A 22515-nucleotide genomic window follows, 5' to 3' on the forward strand; every position below is an offset into this window, starting at 1 on the left:
TAAAGAGAGTGACTCACATTTAAGGAATGATTGTTCTGAACACTCTTCATCGTGGAAATGTGAAAAATGATTTGTCCATTGTGCTGCCAGAACTCTGTTAGGAGTCATGCAATGAACTCAGGTAAGGCCCTCGGTTATGGGGCAGGAATGCACGTAACACAGTCAGAGGAAAACGCAGAGAAGTAGCTCACTGGTATACTGAAGAGCTAGTAAATGCACTTTTGTGGCTCTGAGTGTTATCATGAATGACTTACCTGTTTTCGAAAGTTAAGATTTCATATAATTAGAAATGGAAAAAAAATGATGGTATTTTATCTACGTCTCTAAACCCAACTCCCTACCAAAAGCATGGGCTGAAAAGAGAAAGTGGCCAGTATTAAATAATGTTGCACATCATAAAAATTTGAAAAAGTAATTTAAAGGAAGAAAAATAATTAATAGTGGCTATATTTGCACTAGTAACCCTATCTCTCCTTCCTTTCATTCATGCATCCCTTGAGTCAAAGTGGAAATCAAAGTCAAAATTGCTGAGTGTTTAGAAATTAGTGACTGTAAAAGCATCATCTATCAATATATGTGTGATGTAGCTAAGATATATTCTTAGGAACATTCATAGCCTCATATACTTTTATTACTAAATATACTTTCAGATGAAGAATGACACAACAAATAGGTCTAAGGAAAGCCAAAGAAGAAATAGCAATAAAAGCAGAAGTTAATGAATTAGAAAACAATTGAAAATGTTTAAATCCACCCACGAGCCAGTTCCTCTCTGGCTTCACCCCAGATCACCATTTTCAGTTTTCAAGACAATCCCCCTGAAGCTGGCGGACCACTGTAGGCAAAGGTATTTTTCCTGAGAAGCAAATCTATGAAAATCTTCTAAGAAAGTTATTTCCTGAGATTAAATCATTCCTGTAGATGAACGGGCAATGGATTTCTGCAGAGAGACCAGTATTTGGGACAAGGCTACGGCGCCTAAAATTAGGAGATTCTCAAGCTGCCCCTTGGAAGTAGGATGTTTTTAAGAAACTATGCTGTTCCGTTTTTAGGGAAACAGGCAATAAGCCAGCGTCTGTGGGGCCCTCGCCCTCCCGCCAGGACTTTCCAGAGGTGGGGGTTAAACTATGCAGAGTTTACAGGTATAGTGAGCTCATCCAAAAAAAAAAAAAACAATTTGGAATAACCTCCATTCTAGTCAGAATCTCCTCAGCTGCACTGATGAAGATCAAAGCTTCAGAGGCAGCCACACCCCCAGCAAATGCCCCTGTGGTGCTGCCCAGAAGAAGAGATATCTCGGGAATAAGTAGACTGGTGGCTGCACATTCACAAGTGTTTTCTCTGCCACACTCTGTGCAGTAATAAAAACATAGAGGCAGTTCTCCAACAGTAAAGTTAAAGTCACACAGCAGTGTGTCCGTCCAGAGACATCTGGGCCCAGAGTCTTTCACAGAAGGATGTATGTGGTAGGTCTGCAGGCGGGACTCTGACCCCTGGGGCCTTCCACGCTGGCGCCACATCTGTGAACACGTTACGCTATACAGCAAGTGGCCATGAAGGTTGCAGGCGGAATTGAGGTTGCTAACCAGCAGACCCTGGGGTAGTGAGAACTTCCTGATGACCCAGGCAGGCCCCCTCTCATTGCAGGAGCCTTGAGAGCAGAAGAGGAAGGCAGAGTGAGTTGGAGATCGATGTGGACATGAGACAGGAGGGGTCTGCAGAGTGAGAGAGACCCCCCACCCTGTCCAGCTGGCTCTGAAGATGCAGACAGGGGCCAGAGCCAACACATGCCTGTGGGCAACCTCTGGAAATGGGGGGCTGACCTCAGCTGACAACAAGGGCACGGGGCTTTGGTCCTGCAACTGTAACACCTTGATGTGCAAAAAACGCACTCCCCACGCAGAGCCCCGGGAAGGGCAGGCTGCTGACACCTCAGCCTTAGCCCAGAGAGACCCATGTTGGGCTCATGGCCTGTAGGACTTGGCTGAGGATAAACGTCTTGTTTTAAGTTACTAAGTTTGTGGCAGTTTTTATGATAGCAACAGAAAACTAACTAACAAAATATTTGGGAGAGAAAAGGAAATTGTACAGTAATGCACACAGTGGGACCTCATGTTTATTGTAAAATACGTCCATTCGTGTACATTTTTATACACACACGAAAGTGTCTGGACAGGGTAAAATCATGGGCAGTGGATACCCCTGGGGATGGACATGGCAGAGACAGAGTGACACTCCACTTCACATAATACGTATTATGTTAGCTCTTTACGACGAGTCCTAATTTTACAGTTTAAGCATCAGCTTAATAACTCATTTACTAAATGGACTGCGAGTGTGCTGAGAGGCTGGCTACAGTACTGCCCAGGCACTGCCCACAGCTGGGTGGTGGGGATGCAGGGCTGCCAGGTTTCCCAGAGACACATCTCTAGGGACGTCTCCCTGTGGTGAGCTCGCTAAGCTGCATTTCTTGTTTGCACCTGCAATGGCACAGCTGGCTTAAAGAAAAGCGTATGTGTTCTGTGGATGATGTGTTTTTAGGCTGCAGTTCTCTGTAAAGGGCTGGATGGTGAAAGACAGCACCCACTGCAGCCCTCTGAGCCGACAGCCCTAAGGAGTATATATATATTTTTTCTTGCTTGCTCTGTTGCCCAGGCTGGAGTGCAGTGGTGCAATCTCAGTTCACTGCAACCTCCACCTCCCAGATTCAAGCAATTCTCCTGCCTCAGCCTCCTGGGTAGCTGGAATTACAGGCATGTGTCACCATGCCTGGCTAATTTTTTGTATTTTTAGTAGAGAAGGGGTTTTGCCATGTTGGCCAGGCTGGTCTCGAACTCATGACCTCAAGTGATCTGCCCTCCTCGGCCTCCCAAAGTGCTGGGATTACAGGTGTGAGACCTCATGTGCCCAGTCAGTATTAATGAACAAAGCAGGACCCAGTCTTAGGAGCCTCCCTCTTAACTAAGGTCTTCATGAAAACAATATCAGTTGTAGCAGGTTAAAAACTAGATGTTGAAGTAAAATATGAGAAATATAGAAAGGACAGAAAAGAATAAGTAAAGCGTGAAATTTAAAAACGGAAGTTTTTAATTTCTCTTTCCTTTTACTTAAGTTTTTGATTTAACTAAGGAAATTTTTTCTTTTTTCTTTTTTTATTTTTTGAGACAGAGTCTCGCTCTGTCGCCCAGGCTGGAGTGCAGTGGCCGGATCTCAGCTCACTACAAGCTCCGCCTCCCGGGTCCACGCCATTCTCCTGCCTCAGCCTCCTGAGCAGCCGGGACCACAGGCGCTGCCACGTCGCCCAGCTAGTTTTTTTTGTATTTTTTAGTAGAGACGGGGTTTCACCGCGTTAGCCAGGATGGTCTCGATCTCCTGACCTCGTGATCCGCCCGTCTTGGACTCCCAAAGTGCTGGGATTACAGGCTTGAGCCACCGCGCCCGGCCGGAAATTTTTTCTAATAGAAACAGTTAGAATGAGACTAGAGTTGGTATGCACAAGAAAAAAGAAATGAGGTAAAAAGCGAAGAATTTACTAGAGATACAATGAAATCCATGAAGAGATGTAAGGTGCGATACTGGAAACAGCACGAAACAGGTGGCTGGATAATGTCCCGCTGCCCTTCTTCACGGCTGCCTGTTGGGCCTGCCGGGTGTGGGGTTAGCTGCTTCCCCGATGGGCAGAGTCCCCAGGAGCAAGCGCCAAGTGCCATTCGAATCCCCAGGCCCTCACCTCGTGCCCGGATGCCTGTGCCTCTGATGAGAGACGTCATCAGAGACCTGGGAACCCCTAGGGTTGGACGGATCAGAGTGCAAATGCTCTCTCTACACATGCTGGCAACGGTTGCAACATAGGCTGGACCAGAATCTCCCCTCTGCTTCCCTCCAGCTGAAACTAAAAATGTGGCGCCAGCAGCCCATCAGTGATGGAGGAGACTGTGAGGGAGGACACCTCCCCCGCAGGAGCATATAGCTTCCTATTCACTGAAGAACTGCAGGTTGCAGGTGTGTGGCACGCACAAGGAGGCTGGCGTCTGCTCCCGTTTTGACTGATAGAACCTAAAGCAGCTTAAGAAATCGGGGGTATGTGAATCAGCTTTACACACGTCTTTTAAATTGATTATCTTTATGTTTAGGCTCGAAACAGGATTACTTTATTGGCGTCGCTAATAGCAGTTCATTTATTAAGTTGATTATCAATAATCCCTGACAAGTGCATCATAAGACGTTGGTTTTATCCATTCATCCAGTGTGTGCGCAGCATGGATAATGCCTCCCAGTGCAGGTGCAATAGCAATGCTAAGTGAGACAGCTCTTGCTTTCAAAGGCTATAGCGACTCTTGGGAAAGCAAACAGGTGTGTGGTAGAGACAAGCACGAGCGGTGGAAATTCGCTGCAGGGGACCTAACTCCAGGGAGGCTTCCCGGAGGAGGCAGTCGGAGCTGGGCATAGAAGGATGACTGGCAGCAGGGAGGAGACGGTGAACAGCCGACTTCAAGTCAGGGGAGTGAGGAAGAAGAAAGCTGTCAGGGGAACAAGGCTTTCCGGGGGCAGATCACAAAGGATCTGCACCGGGATGTGGCAAACCCCTGCAACCGGAGCGTGGAGGGTCTCAAACAGAAAGCTGAGACATGAGATCAGCCTTTGATGTGAGAGGCAGGACTTGAAGCTGGTGGCCAAGAGATGCTAGGAGCTGAGTGGTCTGAAGGAAGCTGTGAAAGCCCAGATAACCAAATGGAGTCTCAGCATCAGGAAATGCAGCAACGTCAGGATTGTTGGGCTTAGAAACGCAGGAAGCGGCTCTGAAGGGTCTTTCATCTTTCTAGATGGATTCCGCAAAAACTGTGATTTCTTTGAAAGGCTTCTGACTCAGATGTCAGCCTGACTCTGCAAAGTCTCAAAAGCAGCCCTGACACTCCCTGCCTATGGAGGCACAGCCACCCGCCATGGTCCAGTGGATGCTAGGAGATCCCCAGGCCAGGTAACCAGCTTGCCAGCATGGTGGTGTTACGCTGTCTAGAGCAAAAGGTGTTTCCAGGGCAGGCTGATGGGCCAGAAGGAATGTCTGAGCCCGTCTTCTGAGCTCTTCTCAGATGTGTCCACCAATAGCTGGTGTTCCCTTGGTTACTCATTTGTTCACCTCACCCAACCGACGGCAGATGGCAGGGAGAAGAGGCTTGGAGCCATCTCATGACGTAAATAGGCTACTCATAAATATCCCCAAATGGGTGTCAGGAGGCTGAGGTCTGCCCCTTCTCTTCCTGTACAAGAATACAGTTTATTTCTCACCTTGGAGAAACTGCTTCACAGGATTCTGTTGTATCCTCCACTATCCATTGTTTTGGAAGATTCATTTTTGGCAGTTCAGGTTCAGATGCTGAATCGGTCAGTGTGTCTCACTCTCTCCATGGCTGTAAGAATTTCAGCAAATGCAGGGTCATGCAGCCCACCACCACAATGAGACATGCAGCCCTTCCTCTCACTGCAGTTCTAAGTTCCTGCTGCCCACTTCTCTCAGAGCCATGCTTAAAGAACTTCCTTTCTTGGTAGGCAGAGGCGGGCGGGCCATTTCAGGTCCAGAGTTTGAGACTAGTCTGGCCAACATGGTGAAACCCTGTCTCTACTAAAAATACAAAATACAAAAATTAGGTGTGGTGGTGCACACCTCTAATCCCAGCTACTCGGGAGGCTGAGACAGGAGAATCGCTTGAACCTGGGAGGAGGAGGTTGCAGTGAGCTGAGATCCCGCCACCGCACTCCAGCCTGGTTTGAGGGAGCAAGACTTCATCTTGGGTGGGCGGGGCGGGGAGGAGAAAGAACTTCATTTCATATTTCTGGCAGTACTGGTCTGCTAGCAATGAATTTCCCTAGTTTTTCTTTTTTTTTTTTTTCCCTAAGGATGTCTTTATTTCACTTTGATTTATGAAAGATATTTTCTCTCAGTCTAGAATTCTGGGCTAACGTCCTTTCTTTTCCTATTTTAAATATGCCACTTTATTGTGTTCTGGTGAGAATAGTTTATAATGAAAAGTTTGCTGTAATTCTTTATTCTTCTGTATACAATAGTCTTTAATTTTCTTCATTTTTTTTTTTTTTTTTTTGGAAAAGGTTTTGTCTGTATCCTTCGCTTCTGTTAGTTTGACTGTGGTGTGTACATGCGGGGTTTTACCTGTATCCTTCACTTCTGGTAGTCTGTGGTGTGTATATGGGCGGGGTTTTGTCTGTATCCTTCACTTCTGGTGGTTTGACTGTGGTGTGTGTCTGGGCGGGGTTTTGTCTGTATCCTTCACTTCCGGTAGTTTGACTGTGGTGTGCATATGGGCAGGGTTTTGTCTGTATCCTTCACTTCCAGTGGTTTGACTGTGGTGTGTACATGTGCAGGGTTTTGTCTGTATCCTTCACTTCCAGTAGTTTGACTGTGGTGTGTATATGGGCGGGGTTTTGTCTGTATCCTTCACTTCTGCTGGTTTGACTGTGGTGTGTGTATATGGGAGGGATTTTGTCTGTATCCTTCAGGTCTGTGTGGGGTTTGTTTCCAGGGTTGATCTGTCTTGAGATTTTCTCAGATTCTTCAGTCTGTGAGGTGATGTATCTCGTTAATGTTAGAAATTCCCTAGCACAGTGCTTCCCACGTTTCTTCTGTTCTGCTCTCCTTTCCTCCCTCGGCTGGGATTTGGGTTCTGTGTGTGTGAGAACATTTGATAGCTCTCCACAGCTCTTGGATGCTCTTTTCTGCCTTTCAGTTCCCACACTTTTTCTCTGAGCCTCTGCTGGGTAATTTCCACGGACCTATCTTCAAGGTCACTGATTCCTTTGTTATGTCGAGCCTACTGATGACTCATCAGGAAAATTATTGATTTCTGAAACCATGAATCCCATCTGTGGTCTTTACTTCTGCTTCTTTCTTAGAGTTCTCCTCTCTCCGCTGCTTCCCATTTAGCCAGGCCCACTGTGCTGCTGCTTGATCACATGACCATAGTTACTTTAATGTCTTCTCTGAGAGTTTGCAGGAACATCTGTGCCACTTCTGAATCTTGTCTCGATTGCCCTGTGTCTTGAGAATGAGCTTTAATTTTAATGTCTCCTAAGTTTTGACGAAATCTTGGTCATCGTGTATAGAACAGCGGGCATGGAGGTCAATGGTATTAGTGCTGGGAAGCGGACAGGGCTCTCTGATTCGATTGGGCTTTCGGTGGAGGTGTTGAGACCATCAGATCAGGTGCAGAGCTGGCTGAATCGTGCTGCCCTGGGGCTGCCTGAGCCGCAGCACACATTTTACTTCCTCCAGAGCTGCCTTTTGCTGAGGCTGGTAGCAGGGCATAGAGAGGTTTTCTCAGTGCCCCCACTTCACTCAAACCAACCTCTCATGATAGGCACTTAGGCAACGTACTGTGTTGTTACAATGATGTATAACACGCTAGTGAACGTGGCTGTATTTTTCACATCTTTGCATGCTTTTCAGGAATTTCTTTAGAATAAACTTTTAGATTTTCAGTTTTAAATGGCATGCTCTCCAACAGTTTTAGTTATTGATAAGGTAAATGAATAGTCTTTGCTTGGCCTTTACTCATTTTTGCATAGAGTCATTCATTTTTTTCTTTATTGATCTGTAAGGCGAGCTTTATATATTAAAAATACAAACATTTGTTACTTATATTGAAAAACTCTTTCCCAGGTTTTTATTATGATTTTACTTTGGTGATAGTATTTTTAGTTTGCTTGTTGGCTTTTATCATAAATAAGTTTTTAATTTCATGATTTTAAAGTGGTATCTTTATAATTCTGCCCCATGGAATCAGGCCTAGATACCTCTTCTCCACCACAAGAGCATAGACTACTCATATACATATGTGTCTATACATATACACACATATACGTGTGTGTATATATGATTTTTATGCTTATATATTTAATCCATCAGATTTTATCTTTATATATAATATGAAGTATCTTTGAAATAAGCTCTTTTTCTTTATAAATTTAAAGTGCTACCTTCACTAGAGAATGACTCAGAGATATTTAAAATTATTAGAGCTTTGACTTTTTAACTGAACTAAGCAGAAAAAAAAAGCAAAGGCCTCCAAATGAAATTATTTGGTCTACCTTTCATCACAATCAGAATTGAATTGGTTATTCAAGTATTTCAAATGTTAATACATAAGCAAGTCCAGTATCTCAAACACTAATCCATAAGCTAATTTAGAAATGCAGTAAATTGGATTCAGTAGGACTTGGAATTTGCATTTCAATTAGTTGATAATAATTCTAAGTGGTGCTCTGCACGTGGGCAGGGTCTGACCCACGGACGGGGCCATCAGTCCGGGGATCCGACCTTTCCGACTGGGGACACAAGGCCGAGAACCTGTACACCAGGGCATGAGACAGGTGGGACAGGATTTCTGATTGTTTTTATTTTTAGTTTTGAGAGGGAAAGGCCTTCTGTTATCATGCACTATGTTAGAAAATACAGCAGGGTATAAGTGAAAGTGCTCATATGTATAATTAGGATGTGCATATTAAGTGCTTAATGAGAAGACTGATTTTTTTCTCAGTGTTACAGCAGGAAGATAAGATGGTTTTTAACAGAATAATTTTGGCATAGGTGGAACATTTTGAAGCAGAATTCCTGCAGTCTCTGCAGAAGGAGTGCTCTGCTCTGTGGTTCAGAAGGAGGGCTGAAAACAGCTAATTAAAGACCCAGCCTTCTTCCAGTCCCATACCAGGCAGTCAAAAAAGAACTGCTGACATAGTCCATCCCTCAGGACGGCACGGTCAGCGCAGGTGCCCAGAGCCTCCGGGGCCTTGGTGTGCCTGATAACTTCCGGGTAAGAACCTGAACCCATACCTATCAAATTAAAATTAAGTACAATTAGTAAGTCCATCTTCCCATAACATTTGCATTCTTTTTTTTTTTTTTTTTTTTTTTTGAGACGGAGTCTCGCTCTGTTGCCCAGGCTGGAGTGCAGTGGCCGGATCTCAGCTCACTGCAAGCTCCGCCTCCTGGGTTTACGCCATTCTCCTGCCTCAGCCTCCTGAGTAGCTGGGACTACAGGCGCCCGCCACCTCACCCGGCTAGTTTTTTGTATTTTTTAGTAGAGATGGGGTTTCACCATGTTAGCCAGGATGGTCTCGATCTCCTGACCTCATGATCCGCCCGTCTCGGCCTCCCAAAGTGCTGGGATTACAGGCTTGAGCGACCGCGCCCGGCCACATTTGCATTCTTAACTATTGTTCAGGTGAATAGAAGTTGTTCGTGCACACCAAGAGGAGAATAAAAGCCTCACGGAGACAAGTGAACCTTCATTCACATTTTTATCGTTTGAATCACTTGGCAACTTAAAAGATTTTGTCAATCAGCTCCTGCTGGGAAGCTCTTTGGTGCAAAAAAGAGAAAAACACTCAGTGCACTGTATACAATTACTTTCAATTCTGTTCAAAATACAATTATAGAAACACCAATTTTGTTTAAAGCAGCCTTTGGGTATAAAATAAACTTAGGATAAGGGTGTCTCTTTGTGTAATTTACCGGCAAAACGTCGTCAGATTACGTTAATGCGGATTTCCACACCTTGCCTCTGGCAGCTATGAGCACCCGTGCTGGTGCCAATGGCAGCTCCGAGGCACCAGGCGGGGGCTCAGGACCCGCGGGGCCCAGGGCAGGTTGAAGACGAAGGTCAGTGCTGATTGCACTGACTGCTGCCCGCTCCCCAGCATGCCGTGTGCCCCCGTGGGACTCTGAGGCTGCTGCTCCTTCCTGGGTCCTGCAGGTTCCTCTCACTCCCCCGGCCCCAGGCTGCTCTCGACACCTGTCCCTGCTGCAGGGACACCAGGATGCAGCCTCCAGCAAGGCCGCCTTTCCTCTTCCATTTCTCACAATAAACCTCTTGTTAGATGTCCCGTGACATCTTTTATTTACTTGTCCCGTGACATCTTTTATTTACTTGCTTTAATTATTATTATTATTACTATTATTTTGAGACAGTCTAACTCTGTAGCCCAGGCATGTAATGGTATGATCTCGGCTCTCTGCAACCTCTGCCTCCCGGGTTCAAGCAATTCTCCTGCCTCAGCCTGCCAAGTAGCTGGGATTACAGGCATGTGCCACCATACCTGGCTAAGTTTTGTATTTTTAGTGGAGATGGGGTTTCACCATGTTGGTCAGGCTGGTCTCGAACTCCTGACCTCAGGTGATCCGCCCGCCTTGGCCTCCCAAAGTGCTGGGATTACAGGCGTGAGCCGCTGCGCCTGGCCCCTTAAAAATTTTTTATGGTATATTGACAAAGTATGTGTATTTATGGGGTTAAAAAGTGTGTTGTGATTTTAAATACAATGTAGAAAAATTAAGTGAATTAACATAGCTATCAGCTCAAATATTTAACAGTTTTGTGATGAGAACATTAGAAATTCACTCAGCGATACTGAAATGTGCAGTACTCAATTACTCGCAGTATTCAGCGTGCTACATTGATCTAAAAACATGAAGAATATCCTCCCACCTCACTGAGGCTGGTTCTTTTGACCCTCGTCTCTCCATTTTCCACACCCCCAGCTTCTGTAACCTCCATTACACTCTCTGCACCTGTCAGTTCCATTGTTTTAGGTCCTCCATTTAGGTGGGGATTTGCAGTGTTGATTTTTCTGTATTTTGGCTTATTTCATGTAACCTAACGCCCTCCGCTTCCATTCATGTCTGCCTTCCCTCATTCGCCACAGCACTGCTCACAATCGCCAAGTCACAGAGTCAACCTCTGTCACCAAGGGGTGAGTGGATGAAAAGGCAGTAGATACGGTGTGCAATACTAGTCACTCCTAAAGAGGAAGAAACTCTGTCGCTGGTGATGATTTTTTGTATTGTTCACAGTCTCTTGTTGTGCGTTATTATGACCTAACATTGCGTTTCTCCCTCGTTTGCTTCTCTCTGTCCTGTGTTGTGAGTGTGTGCACACGTGTGTGTTTATAGAAGCACTCAGTCACTAGCAGGAAGCACAGCAGGGGATTCCAAACACAATTCTTAGGCGAAGAAACATCTTCAAGAGAGACTCATTTGGTATTTTCTCAAGGCTTGCAAAATCTCACGAGTCACATATTTATGCAGAGTGACATTCCCGTCATCACGTGTGTTCGTGGGTTTCCTTTCTTGGGACTGGAATGATCGGGTTGAACCATATACAATTTCTGCTTTTGAATATTGGCTGAATGTTGGCAGTTTAATGTGGGTCAGCCAACTTTATCAGTAAAGGTGCTTAGCTCAGCCTAAGTGGGAGATTTTATTTGCAGTAACACATGATCTGGGTCATAATAAAATGGAAATGCCAACAAACTGTTTAATAAATGCACTTGCTTGATGGATTTTGAGCCTCTGCACAGGCCATGCACAGGACTCATCACTGAGGGACGTGACTCATCACCGAGGGGAGATTCTGCTGCCTCTGGGGTCAGGGTGCAGCGTGGTTTAGCGGCATAAAACCGAGAGACCTAGAGTTGACTTCCCGCGGCGGTGTGACTCGCTGAGACACGGCTCTTCATCTCTAAGGCGTGGGTCATGGTGTCTGCTTCAGCACAGTTACCAGAGCGGTGAGGGCTGGGATGGCTATTGTTCTTGGTATACTACAAGTCCTGTAATTATTGCCAGTGCTATGCCTAGTTCATCACTCTCCGTCTCACCTTACCCCTCATACACTAAAATCTGGTGACGCGGAACGTATTTCCATTCTGATCGCACCTGAGTGATGCAACAGAGTTGGCATTCAACATGAAATAGTGCTATCATAAAATATTATTTCCCTCTCCTGTAAAAATGCTGCTTTTTGGGAACTTGGTCCCCACTCTGTGCAGGGCCGATGCTCTCCTACCCACCGCTTACCCTAATGCTCTAGGCTGGACCCCTCAGTGCAGATGTGAGTCTGCAGGGAGACAAGCCCGGAGCTCCCGGAATGGGTTAGGAGTCCTGTCTCACGCATTTAGAGAGCACCTCACTTTACACATGTAAGTTACCCTACACCGCTTATAACTACTCACTAAAGGGCACTGGCTCTGTTAGATTCTAAGAGGTCAGCTCACGCTTTCTGTAAAGGGCCAGATGTGAGTATTCTAGGGTCTGCCAGGTGTCGGGGTGCCTCATACCTGCTCAGCCCACCTGAACCTGGGAGGCAGCTGCAGCAACATGGTGACCAGCGACATTCCAATAAAACTTTATTCACAAAACAGGCCCTCGGCCAGCCTCTGGACTGAAAGCTCCATTCTCTGGTGTTAATTTCCCTGCATTTGGGCACCAGAACAACATGTGATGTTTCCTACATACTTCCTGAATAAACGAGCTGTTATTATTGATGATTAAATATAACTTAAGCAAGAACACATTCCCCAAGCTGTGAACCCCACAGATGGCAGTCAGGGGTCTACAGGACTTTTCTCTCAGACACTCTTCATGCTGTCTTCTCCATCTCATCAGATGCCCCCACAGTTCACCTTCTCTCCTCTCCAGCTCATCAGACACCCCACGGTTCACCCTCTCTCCTCTCCATCCCATCAGATGCCCCCACAGTTCACCCTCTCCCCTCTCCATCCCATCAGACACCCCATAGTTCACCCTCTCTCCTCTCCATCTCATCAGACACCTCCACAGTTCACCCTCTCTCCTCTCCATCCCAGCAGACACCTCCACAGTTCACCCTCTCTCCTCTCCATCCCATCAGACACCCCATAGTTCACCCTCTCTCCTCTCCATCTCATCAGACACCTCCACAGTTCACCCTCTCTCCTCTCCATCCCATCAGACACCCCATAGTTCACCCTCTCTCCTCTCCATCTCATCAGACACCTCCACAGTTCACCCTCTCTCCTCTCCATCCCATCAGACACCTCCACAGTTCACCCTCTCTCCTCTCCATCCCATCAGATGCTGAACAGTTCACCCTCTCTCCTCTCCATCTCATCAGACACCCCACAGTTCACCCTTCTCCTCTCCATCCCATCAGACACGCCGCAGTTCACCCTCTCTTCTCTCCATCCCATCAGACACCCCACAGTTCACCTCTCTCTCCTCTCCATCCCATCAGACACCCCACAGTTCACCCTCTCTCCTCTCCATCCCATCAGACACCCCACAGTTCACCTCTCTCTCCTCTCCATCCCATCAGACGCCCCCACAGTTCACTCCTCTCCTCTCCATCCCATCAGACACCCCATAATTCACCCTCTCTCCTCTCCATCCCAGCAGACACCCCACAGTTCACCTCTCTCTCCTCTCCATCTCATGACACCCCACAGTTGACCCTCTCTCCTCTCCATCCCAGCAGACGCCTCCACAGCCAGCCTCTTGGGCATTACAGCATCTGCACCCGTACTGTGGTGAACATGTGAAATCCAACTGAGCCTTCTCCAAGCTTAGGTGGGAATGGTCAATTCAGAAATCACTTCTAAAACTAAGATAAATGAGGAATTGGATTAGGAGAACATGTTTGGATATGAATATTCACCTGCTACACATTAAAAATGCAGATATTTAAATGTGCCCAGATGGAAAGAGCTCCCAGGAGTGAACGTTGTGAAAGGGCTGTGCGTAATGGAACAGGATGCAGAGACGACATCACGGTGCCAGCTACAGTCATGGGTGGTGCTGGGAGTTCACGTGGGTGAAACCCAAGTCGTTCCCAGCACAGTTAACACACTCTGGAGGCCAGCAGAATGAAGACAGCACATGGATGTGTATGTGCCTCCCCGGTCTTGTCTTTCCTGCTTCATTTGAGGTCCCTGTGATGTGCTTCTGACATCTCCACTGTTAAAATCCTTCAAGGGAATTTTGTCCACACTCACTACAACTTAGTGTGCCCGTGCTTCCTGGAAACACAGGGTTACAGAGTGGTAACTTGGGAGTTCTCCCAGTCCTGGCCGTTTTCTTCCTTTTTCTCCTCTCCCCATGGTATCTACTCTGGCCTCAGCCACTGCCCTCCACAGAGCAGTGCCGTGGGGTGAAGGCCATGGGGCTTGCAGCTGAGTTACTTTCAGCTGAGAGCCTTGGTGGCTTGTGCAGCCTCCAGCACCTCACCTCCCTGAGCCATGTTTCTGTCCATAAAACAGGCATCATCAGAGCTTCCCTGAGTTCCGTGGCTGAGCTGCGGCAATGTCATTTAAAATGTGTAAATGAATTGCATTGGAATCCATAAAACGTAAAAGAATGTAAGATAAACTAAGGTGCTAACAGGCAATAGCAAAAATGTGTTGATACCTCCTGGTAACATAATTTTTTTTTTGCAGAAATTTTCATTACATTAACCCCAAAGAGTGACCCATGGGAGTTTCGGGGACTTTCAGGTTAGTTCCCGGCAGGCAGGGCGCTATCCAGACCCATCACACGGCTGCTGTCTGTGCTTTGTCATCCATACCACGGTGTCAGATTTAAGGAAAAAGAATGATTGGGGCATGCATAAATCGAGTTTGGCAGAATGCCTGACATTTGTTGGACTGATCAATGAAGCAATAAATCCTGGATAAATGGAAGAATGGACCCAACTGTTGCACCATCTCTGCTGAGTGGACAGCGGCACGGGTGCCACGGGCAGAGACGGACCTGGGTCTGCCGAGTGGACGGTGGCATGGGGGCCACGGGCAGAGATGGATTTGTGTTTAGAACAGGAGTAACTTAGGCAGCACGTCTCACCCGTTTTCCCCACATCTGATCAGATTTGAGGCTGTGGAATGCTTTTTGGTCAGGTGTTAAGGGTTGTTGGTGGGTGAACTCCCAGAGGGTTTTGCACTTGGGTCTGGCCAGAGTTTACATGATGCTGGTCAAGGGGCCTTGGGCTCACATCCCTCTGCTGGCTTTTCGAAGAGTTTCAACTACATTGGGTGATGGTGTGAGTTTTGCAAATGTAAAGTTCTGAGACTGTCCTCTGAACAACGTTAGTACGGGAGCCTCGTACAGGACTCTGGTCCAGTCCCTGATGTGAAGAAAGGAGGGAGACACCATCTCTACCACTGAAGAATGAGGTGATAATGATCCTGGGGGACCCACAGCAGTGATGGTGAATGAGTGGGAGAAGGAACCCATTAACATGAAAATGCCTTTCATAATTTTTAAAATTACGAAATAATTCTTAAAATTCTTAGTCCCTGCCCATGGTCTAAAAAAGGCTTTTTTTTTTCCCTTTTTTTCATTCTTTGCTTTCAAATGTATAGAATCATGAGTAAATCACAAACATTTAAAGTGTGAAGTTATCAATGGCTGTTTAGTTGGGGGTCCAAAACCCCAGGACTGAGGCTGGCCTGGGAGCCCTGGACCCACGAAGCATAGCTTCTGCATGTGTGTGCTTTTCCCCTGGAAGAGGTCTCAGATAATTCATAATTTTCCTAATGTCTTTAAGTGCCCCAAATAAAAGGTAGGTGAGGGCCGACATCCAGTCCAATCCTTCACTTTCCTGCTGGAGCAGATGGGTCAGACAACTTGGCTCTGCTCCCAGTCCGTCCAGCTCCCCAGCCCCTTCCTGGTAATCATGTTTCCTGGTTGTTTCTTGGCTTACAAACACCTCCTCCCCATTTCCTTCCAACAAGTCTAAGAGCTTCTGCAGGGTAAGACTTTGGCTTTGTTCTCAGCCACTTGTCCCACAAGCTGGCACCGACCACCCTCTGTGGAAGAAGAGGAGATGGATGGGCCTGGGCTGGGCAGACATAGGGCCTGGTCTCAGGGCATGTCTTGTCTGGCATTCCAACACCATAGCTCTTGAATTTAGTTGAACTAAGCAATTATGATAGAGTTCAGATTTGTTAAGTTCTAATTTGTAAGATTTGGTTGCAATTTAAAATTTCACTTTTTCATCTTGTAAGCCAACGGTAATGAATAACTGGAAATATTGGAAGAGGTCACATGGTCACTGGTTCATTGCTGGGTGCACCTGGCGTGGAGAGAGACGATACAGGGAGGGCCCTGCGGCCCGGGGCTGCGTGTCTGACGTGTGGGTATGATTAATATCTCTTATGTGGCACTGGCCAAGGCTGAGAAGCAGCTCCGCCCTGGCTGTCCACTTGCCCAGGACCGCACAGCTGGCCGCGGGAGGGGGCGTGGAGGGGCTTCCAGGCAGTTCTTGGCATTACCACCCGAACTAACCTGTAGGACTCAGGATTCACAGCAGCTGGCTGTTAAGAGTAACAGTCATATTTTCATGGTTCGTAGGAACTGCTGATTTCCCAAAGAGTTTTATCTGTCTATATTTTCAAAATTAAGTTTATTAATAATAAATTTTGGGCAAATATGTAAAGTGTAGAGTTTTATCTTTATAAAGCTAGTCCACTTCCTCCCTCCTCTACAAAAAATGTGTTGCCTAGAAATGCACTTATAAAGTTATCGTCAAGAACAAAATTCCCTGTTAACGATTTTTACTCACAAAGACATTCAAACACACACCCATATGCACACATTCATACAAACAGAGACGTGTGCTTGTCCTGAGGATAATCTGAATGATCAGAAAGATACAACAGATCACATTGGCTTTAAAATTTGAAATGGAAGTTGCCCAAGCATACTTCCTTAATTACTATGTAATTAATACATAGCCAAAGCTCTGGTTGTTCTAAACCAAACCAAACCAAACCAAACCAACCAAACAAAAAAACTTGAAAATTGATGGCCATGGGGTCTAATATTTCCGGCTTGGGATTTAGTTTAAATGGATGGCACTCAGCTCACGGCGAAGTGGTTTTGGAGAGGGAGCTCGCAGACAGTGGGAAAGTGCTTGGAGTGGGAAGGTAGCTGGTCTCACTTACGTCTGGTGCTCTCCAAGCGGTCTCTGTCCAATGGACTTCAGCAGCGGCTCCGGTCGGATCGCCGACTTTGGTGATGTCTTGGGGCTGGAGTCTGACTCTCCGCTCTCCTCGTCCCCCATGGCTTTAATGTAACTCCCGCTTCTCATTCTCCTGCAGGGAATCTCTTCATCTTTGCCACCGGTGGGGTACCCTCCCCACTCGTCCTGAGGCACCTGGGAGCAGACAGACATGAAACACGCGTCAACTTTATCACTGAGAACGGTGGCATCAGCTCCGTTTTGGAAACAAATCCTCTACAATTCCATCAAAATATAGTTCTTTACGGTCATTTATCGGTTAAAGTAAGATGCATAAAAATGCATGCCCTAAAAGGATATGAATAAAAATATTGGTTTTTCTTCATTATAAGTGATAGGTAAACATATGGATAAAGTGAGAACATGTGAGAAAAGTAAGGGAAGAAGAGGCCGGGCGCGGTGGCTCAAGCCTGTAATCCCAGCACTTTGGGAGGCCGAGACGGGCGGATCACGAGGTCAGGAGATCGAGACTATCCTGGCTAACATGGTGAAACCCCGTCTCTACTAAAAAATACAAAAAACTAGCCGGGCGAGGTGGCGGGCGCCTGTAGTCCCAGCTACTCGGGAGGCTGAGGCAGGAGAATGGCGTGAACCCGGGAGGCGGAGCTTGTAGTGAGCTGAGATCTGGCCACTGCACTCCAGCCTGGGCGACAGAGCGAGACTCCGTCTCAAAAAAAAAAAAAAAAAAAAAAAAAAAAAAAAAGAAAAGTAAGGGAAGAAGAAAACTTGCGATCTTAGCAGCTGGGAGAAAGCACTGGCTAAAATTTAGTTCATTTCCCTCTGGTATAAGAGGAAACTGAAACTTGAGAAACTGAACAAAGAAAAAAAGGAAGAAAAAAAAAGAAAACAAGGGAGAAAATGCCTATCTTATTGTCCATTTATATCTTATTTGCAAGCAAATAAAGGAGGACAGTTTTAACTCCAGAAGCCAAGTTCTATCACATATGCAAATTCTCAGCACTCAGAGTTGCAAAAGGATCTTGTCCAGCCACATCACATGCCAGTTGATATACAACTAAGCACCTGTGCGTGGAATATGTCTGCCTGTTACAGAACTCAGCACCCGTTCATGTTCTATACCTGTGTGGTACAGAGCTGAGCGTCCGTGCATGTTAGATATCTGCCTGGTGCAGACCTGAGCAACCATGAATGTTATATATCTGTGTGGTGCAGAACTCAGCACCTGCCTGTGCATGTTATATATCTGTGTGGTACAGAGCTGAGCACCTGTGCGTGTTACACATCTGCCTGGTACAGAGCTGAGCACCCATGGATGTTATATATCTGCTGGTGCAGAACTCAGCACCTGTTCATGTTATGTATCTGTGTGGTACACAGTTGAGCATGTTATATGCCCGCCTGGTGCAGACTTGAGCAACCATGAATGTTGCATATCTGTGTGGTATAGAACTCAGCACCCGTTCATGTTATATATCTGCATGGTACCAAACTGAGCAACTGTGCATGTTATACATCTGCCTGGCACAGAGGCGAGCACCTATGCCATTATACATCTGCCTGGCACAGAACTGGGTCCATGTACATGCTATATACCTGCCTTGCATGGAGCTGAGAGCACACACATATAATATGTCCACCTGGTTCACAGCTGGGCATGTGCACATGTTACATGCCTGCCTGGCACACCACTGGGCACCGGCACTATATGCGTCTGCCTTGTTCAGAGCTGGACGGGTGTGCATATTTTATCCTGCCAGGCATGGGGCTGAGCAGCCCCCTGTGCTGTGTATCTGACTGGCCCAGAACTGAACCCACGTGCATTTTATATCTCACCCACAACGGCCCCACAGGCTGCCTGCTGTGTGTTTGTGTTAAGTGTCTCTCTGAGGGGAGGGTAAGCCATGAAGACGACATTGCGGGCCAATATTCCGTTTCCATCCACCATCTGTGAAACTGGAAACCCAACACGGCAATGAGCAAAACGTCACGGAACTGGAACGCAGTGATTTGCGCTGCGGGAGCCGCTCCGTGCGGCTCAGGACATGGTTTCTTTTCCCCACGGTTCATTAGCTTTGAACAGCTCCCCAGAGGCTCTGGATAAAGTTCACTCCATAGGTCAAATTCACATTTACAAAAGCAAAAGAACACAGCATGCAATCGCTGAGTGTAGAGAACTCCAAAGCTTTCCATAGCAACCGGATCATCACACACCGTCGGTAGTCAGGGAACTAACGCAGTGTGTTCTTCATGTTGGAGAAGAGAATCTCCCCAAATGCTGTTTACAGAGAAAGAAAATAAAAAATTTCCATATTTAAAAAGTCTTCAGACAGGGTATTTTTTCCCCCTGCTGTAAAATATGTAGATTCTGAGGTATATTCTTTATATCATCGTAAAAGGAACCTGCTATCTTTCCAGTGTCCATATTGCCTGTGAGTCGATCGATAGGAATACCAGCAGGAATCTGCGTGGCTGGTGGTAAAGGCAGGTCTTTTGGCTGAAGGCCCTTTATTCATTCCTCAATGCCGTGCCACACCAGCGCTCTGCAGATCTGACATCTTCCACATTGCAGCCCAGGACAGGAGCCAAGGGAGAGGGAAAGCCGTGCTCATTTCTATCACTCACATATCCTGGACTTCCAGCCTGGACGAGCAGGAGCTCCCCTTACCATGGACCCCGTGTGGCAAGGGATCCTGAACACCACACAGTCCCACAGCAACAAGGCACAGACACCCCAACACCACACAGTCCCACAGCCACAAGGCGCAGACACCCGAACAACACACAGTCCCGCAGCAACAAGGCACAGACACCCGAACAACACACAGTCCCGCAGCAACAATGCGCAGGCACCCGAACAACACACAGTCCCACAGCAACAAGGTGCAGACACCCGAACAACACGCAGTCCCACAGCAATAAGGCGCAGACACCCAAACAACACACAGATACCCGAACACAACAGAGTCCCACAGTAACAAGGCACAGACACCCGAACACCACACCATCCTGCATTAACAAGGTGCAGACACCCAAACACCATACAGATACCCGAACACAACAGAGTCACACAGTAACAAGGCACAGACACCCGAACACCACATAGTCCCGCAGCCACAAGGCGCAGACACCTGAACAACATACAGTCCCGCAGCAACAAGGCGCAGACACCCGAACAACACACAGTCCTGCAGCAACAAGGTATAGACACCCGAACAACACACAGTCCCGCAGTAACAAGGCGCAGACACCCGAACAACACACAGTCCCGCAGTAACAAGGGGCAGACACCCAAACAACACAGTCCCACAGTAACAAGGTGCAGACACCTGAACAACACAGTCCCGCAGCAACAAGACACAGACACCTGAACAACACACAGTCCCGCAGCAACAAGGCGCAGACACCCGAATACCACACAGTCCCGCAGCAGCAAGACGCAGACACCCGAACAACACACAGTACCGCAGCAGCAAGGCGCAGACACCCGAACAACACACAGTCCCGCAGGAACAAGGCGCAGACACCTGAACACCACACAGTCCAGCAGCAACAAGGTGCAGACACCCCAACACCACACAGTCCTGCAGCAATAAGGCACAGACACCCAAACACCACACAGACACCCGAACACAACAGAGTCCCACAGTAACAAGGCACAGACACCCGAACACCACACCATCCTGCAGTAACAAGGCACAGACACCCGAACAACACACAGTCCCGCAGCAGCAAGGCGCAGACACCCAAACACCACAGTCCCACAGCAACAAGGCGCAGACACCTGAACAACACGCAGTCCTGCAGCAATAAGGCACAGACACCCAAACACCAGACACCCGAACACAACAGAGTCCCACCGTAACAAGGCACAGACACCTGAACACCACACCGTCCTGCAGTAACAAGGTGCAGACATCCGAACACCACACAGTCCTGCAGCAACAAGGTGCAGACACCCCAACACAACACAGTCCCGCAGCAATAAGGCACAGACACCCAAACACCACACAGACACCCAAACACAACAGCGTCCCACAGTAACAAGGCACAGACACCTGAACACCACACTGCCCTGCAGTAACAAGGTGCAGACACCCAAACAACACACAGTCCTGCAGTAACAAGGTGCAGACACTGGAACACCACAGTCATGTAGTAACAAAGTGCAGACACCCAAACACACAGTCCCGCAGTAACAAGAAGCAGACACCCGAACAACACACAGTCCCTCAGTAACAAGGGGCAGATGCCCAAACAACACACAGTCCCTCAGTAACAAGGGGCAGACACCCGAACACCACACAGTCCCGCAGTAACAAGGGGCAGAAACCTGAACACCCTCAGGCCCCTGTGGGTCACAGTGCAGGTAGATCACAGCTGTAGCACCCCCAAGGTGGCCCAGACATACGGCAGCTCACAGTGACACCCCAGCACCATGCACACTAGAAGATCCAGATGCTGTGATGAGGAGAGGGTTGGACAGGATGGAAAGTTCCAGATTCTCTTTCCACCCAGACTCCAAGAGGCCAAAAGGCTCAGAGAAAGGATCCTGGCCTGTGACTGTGAGCTGGACAGGCAGTGTCTGCGGTCCTCTCCAGCCGGGTTCCTCTAAAGCCTTTATGACCTGGTGCCTTGTGCCCAGGTCTGCACGGTTCAAAGAGGAATACAGACCACGCTGAAAGGGAATTGGAGGTATTGTGTCTGTTCTCACACTGCTAATAAAGACATACCCGAGACTGGGCAATTTAAAAGGAAAGAGGTTTAATGGACTCACAGTTCCACATGGCTGGGGAGACCTTACAATCATGGCAGAAGGTGAATGAGGAGCAAAGTCATGTTTTACATAGTGGCAGGCAAAAGAGTGCGTGCAGGGGAACTCCCCTTTATAAAACCATCAGATCTCAGGAGACTTAGTCACTATCATGAAAACAGCAAGGAAAGACGCACCCCCACGATTCAATAACCTCCCACCAGGTCCCTCTCACGACACATGACGATTATGGAAGCTGCAATTCAAAACGAGATTTCGGCGGGGACACAAACCATATCAGGTATTAATGACCTGGTCAAGGTAAAACTCCCACAGATGACACCGCAGAGCTGCAGAGCTGTAGGTCGGGTAAGAGAGACGCCTGGGGCCTCAGCCACAGCAGGTTCTCCCAGCAAGAAATCAGCAATGAGGAAAACAGGCATACATTTGCCCATGTTTTGTTCAAATTTTGTCCATGTGAATTTTGGTTTCACATTTCCTGACAGCGAGGAAGTTGGAGCACTGAAAACAAGTGACTAAGGAAGAATCAAACATCCACAACTTCGGGGATTTGACAATTCTTATCTACGTGTCCTCAGGCCAGGTGGTGGGCGGTAAAGCTCCCAGTCTTTCTGGAGATGACTGGAGGCCTTCGGACTGGTCATGTCCTTAGACCGGGCAACTTTCTTTCCATGAAGGTTCCTCAAGACAGTGCGACCCAGGGCCAAGGACTGGGGAATTGCTAATCAGGGAGAAAGGAGAAACAACAATACTGCATCGCAGGGAATGACTTATAATATTTATTACAACCACAGGATGGATACTACCCAGCTATCAAAAATAATATTGCAGAATGTGTATTTGGTGATGAAAAGATGCTCATGAGGGGGAAAAGCAATTTTTAAAGCACAGTGTCCACTTGACGTTTTTATGCCTTTTAAAGATGTAACTGTGTTATGTGCAGAAACA

General features: G+C 47.3%; 1 protein-coding gene across 1 annotated transcript in view; it reads right to left on the reverse strand.

Moving 5' to 3' along the window:
• DLGAP2 (DLG associated protein 2) overlaps positions 1 to 22515 on the reverse strand; it is a 905804-nt gene that overhangs the window by 110545 nt on the left and 772744 nt on the right. Inside the window, exon 6 of the mRNA XM_030937560.1 lies at positions 16759 to 16970. Within this exon, the coding sequence (XP_030793420.1) occupies positions 16759 to 16970 (212 nt within the window). The remainder of the gene's footprint in view (positions 1 to 16758; positions 16971 to 22515) is intronic.

This window comes from Rhinopithecus roxellana, chromosome 9 (genome assembly GCF_007565055.1).
Source record: "Rhinopithecus roxellana isolate Shanxi Qingling chromosome 9, ASM756505v1, whole genome shotgun sequence".
Lineage (NCBI taxonomy): Eukaryota > Metazoa > Chordata > Mammalia > Primates > Cercopithecidae > Rhinopithecus > Rhinopithecus roxellana.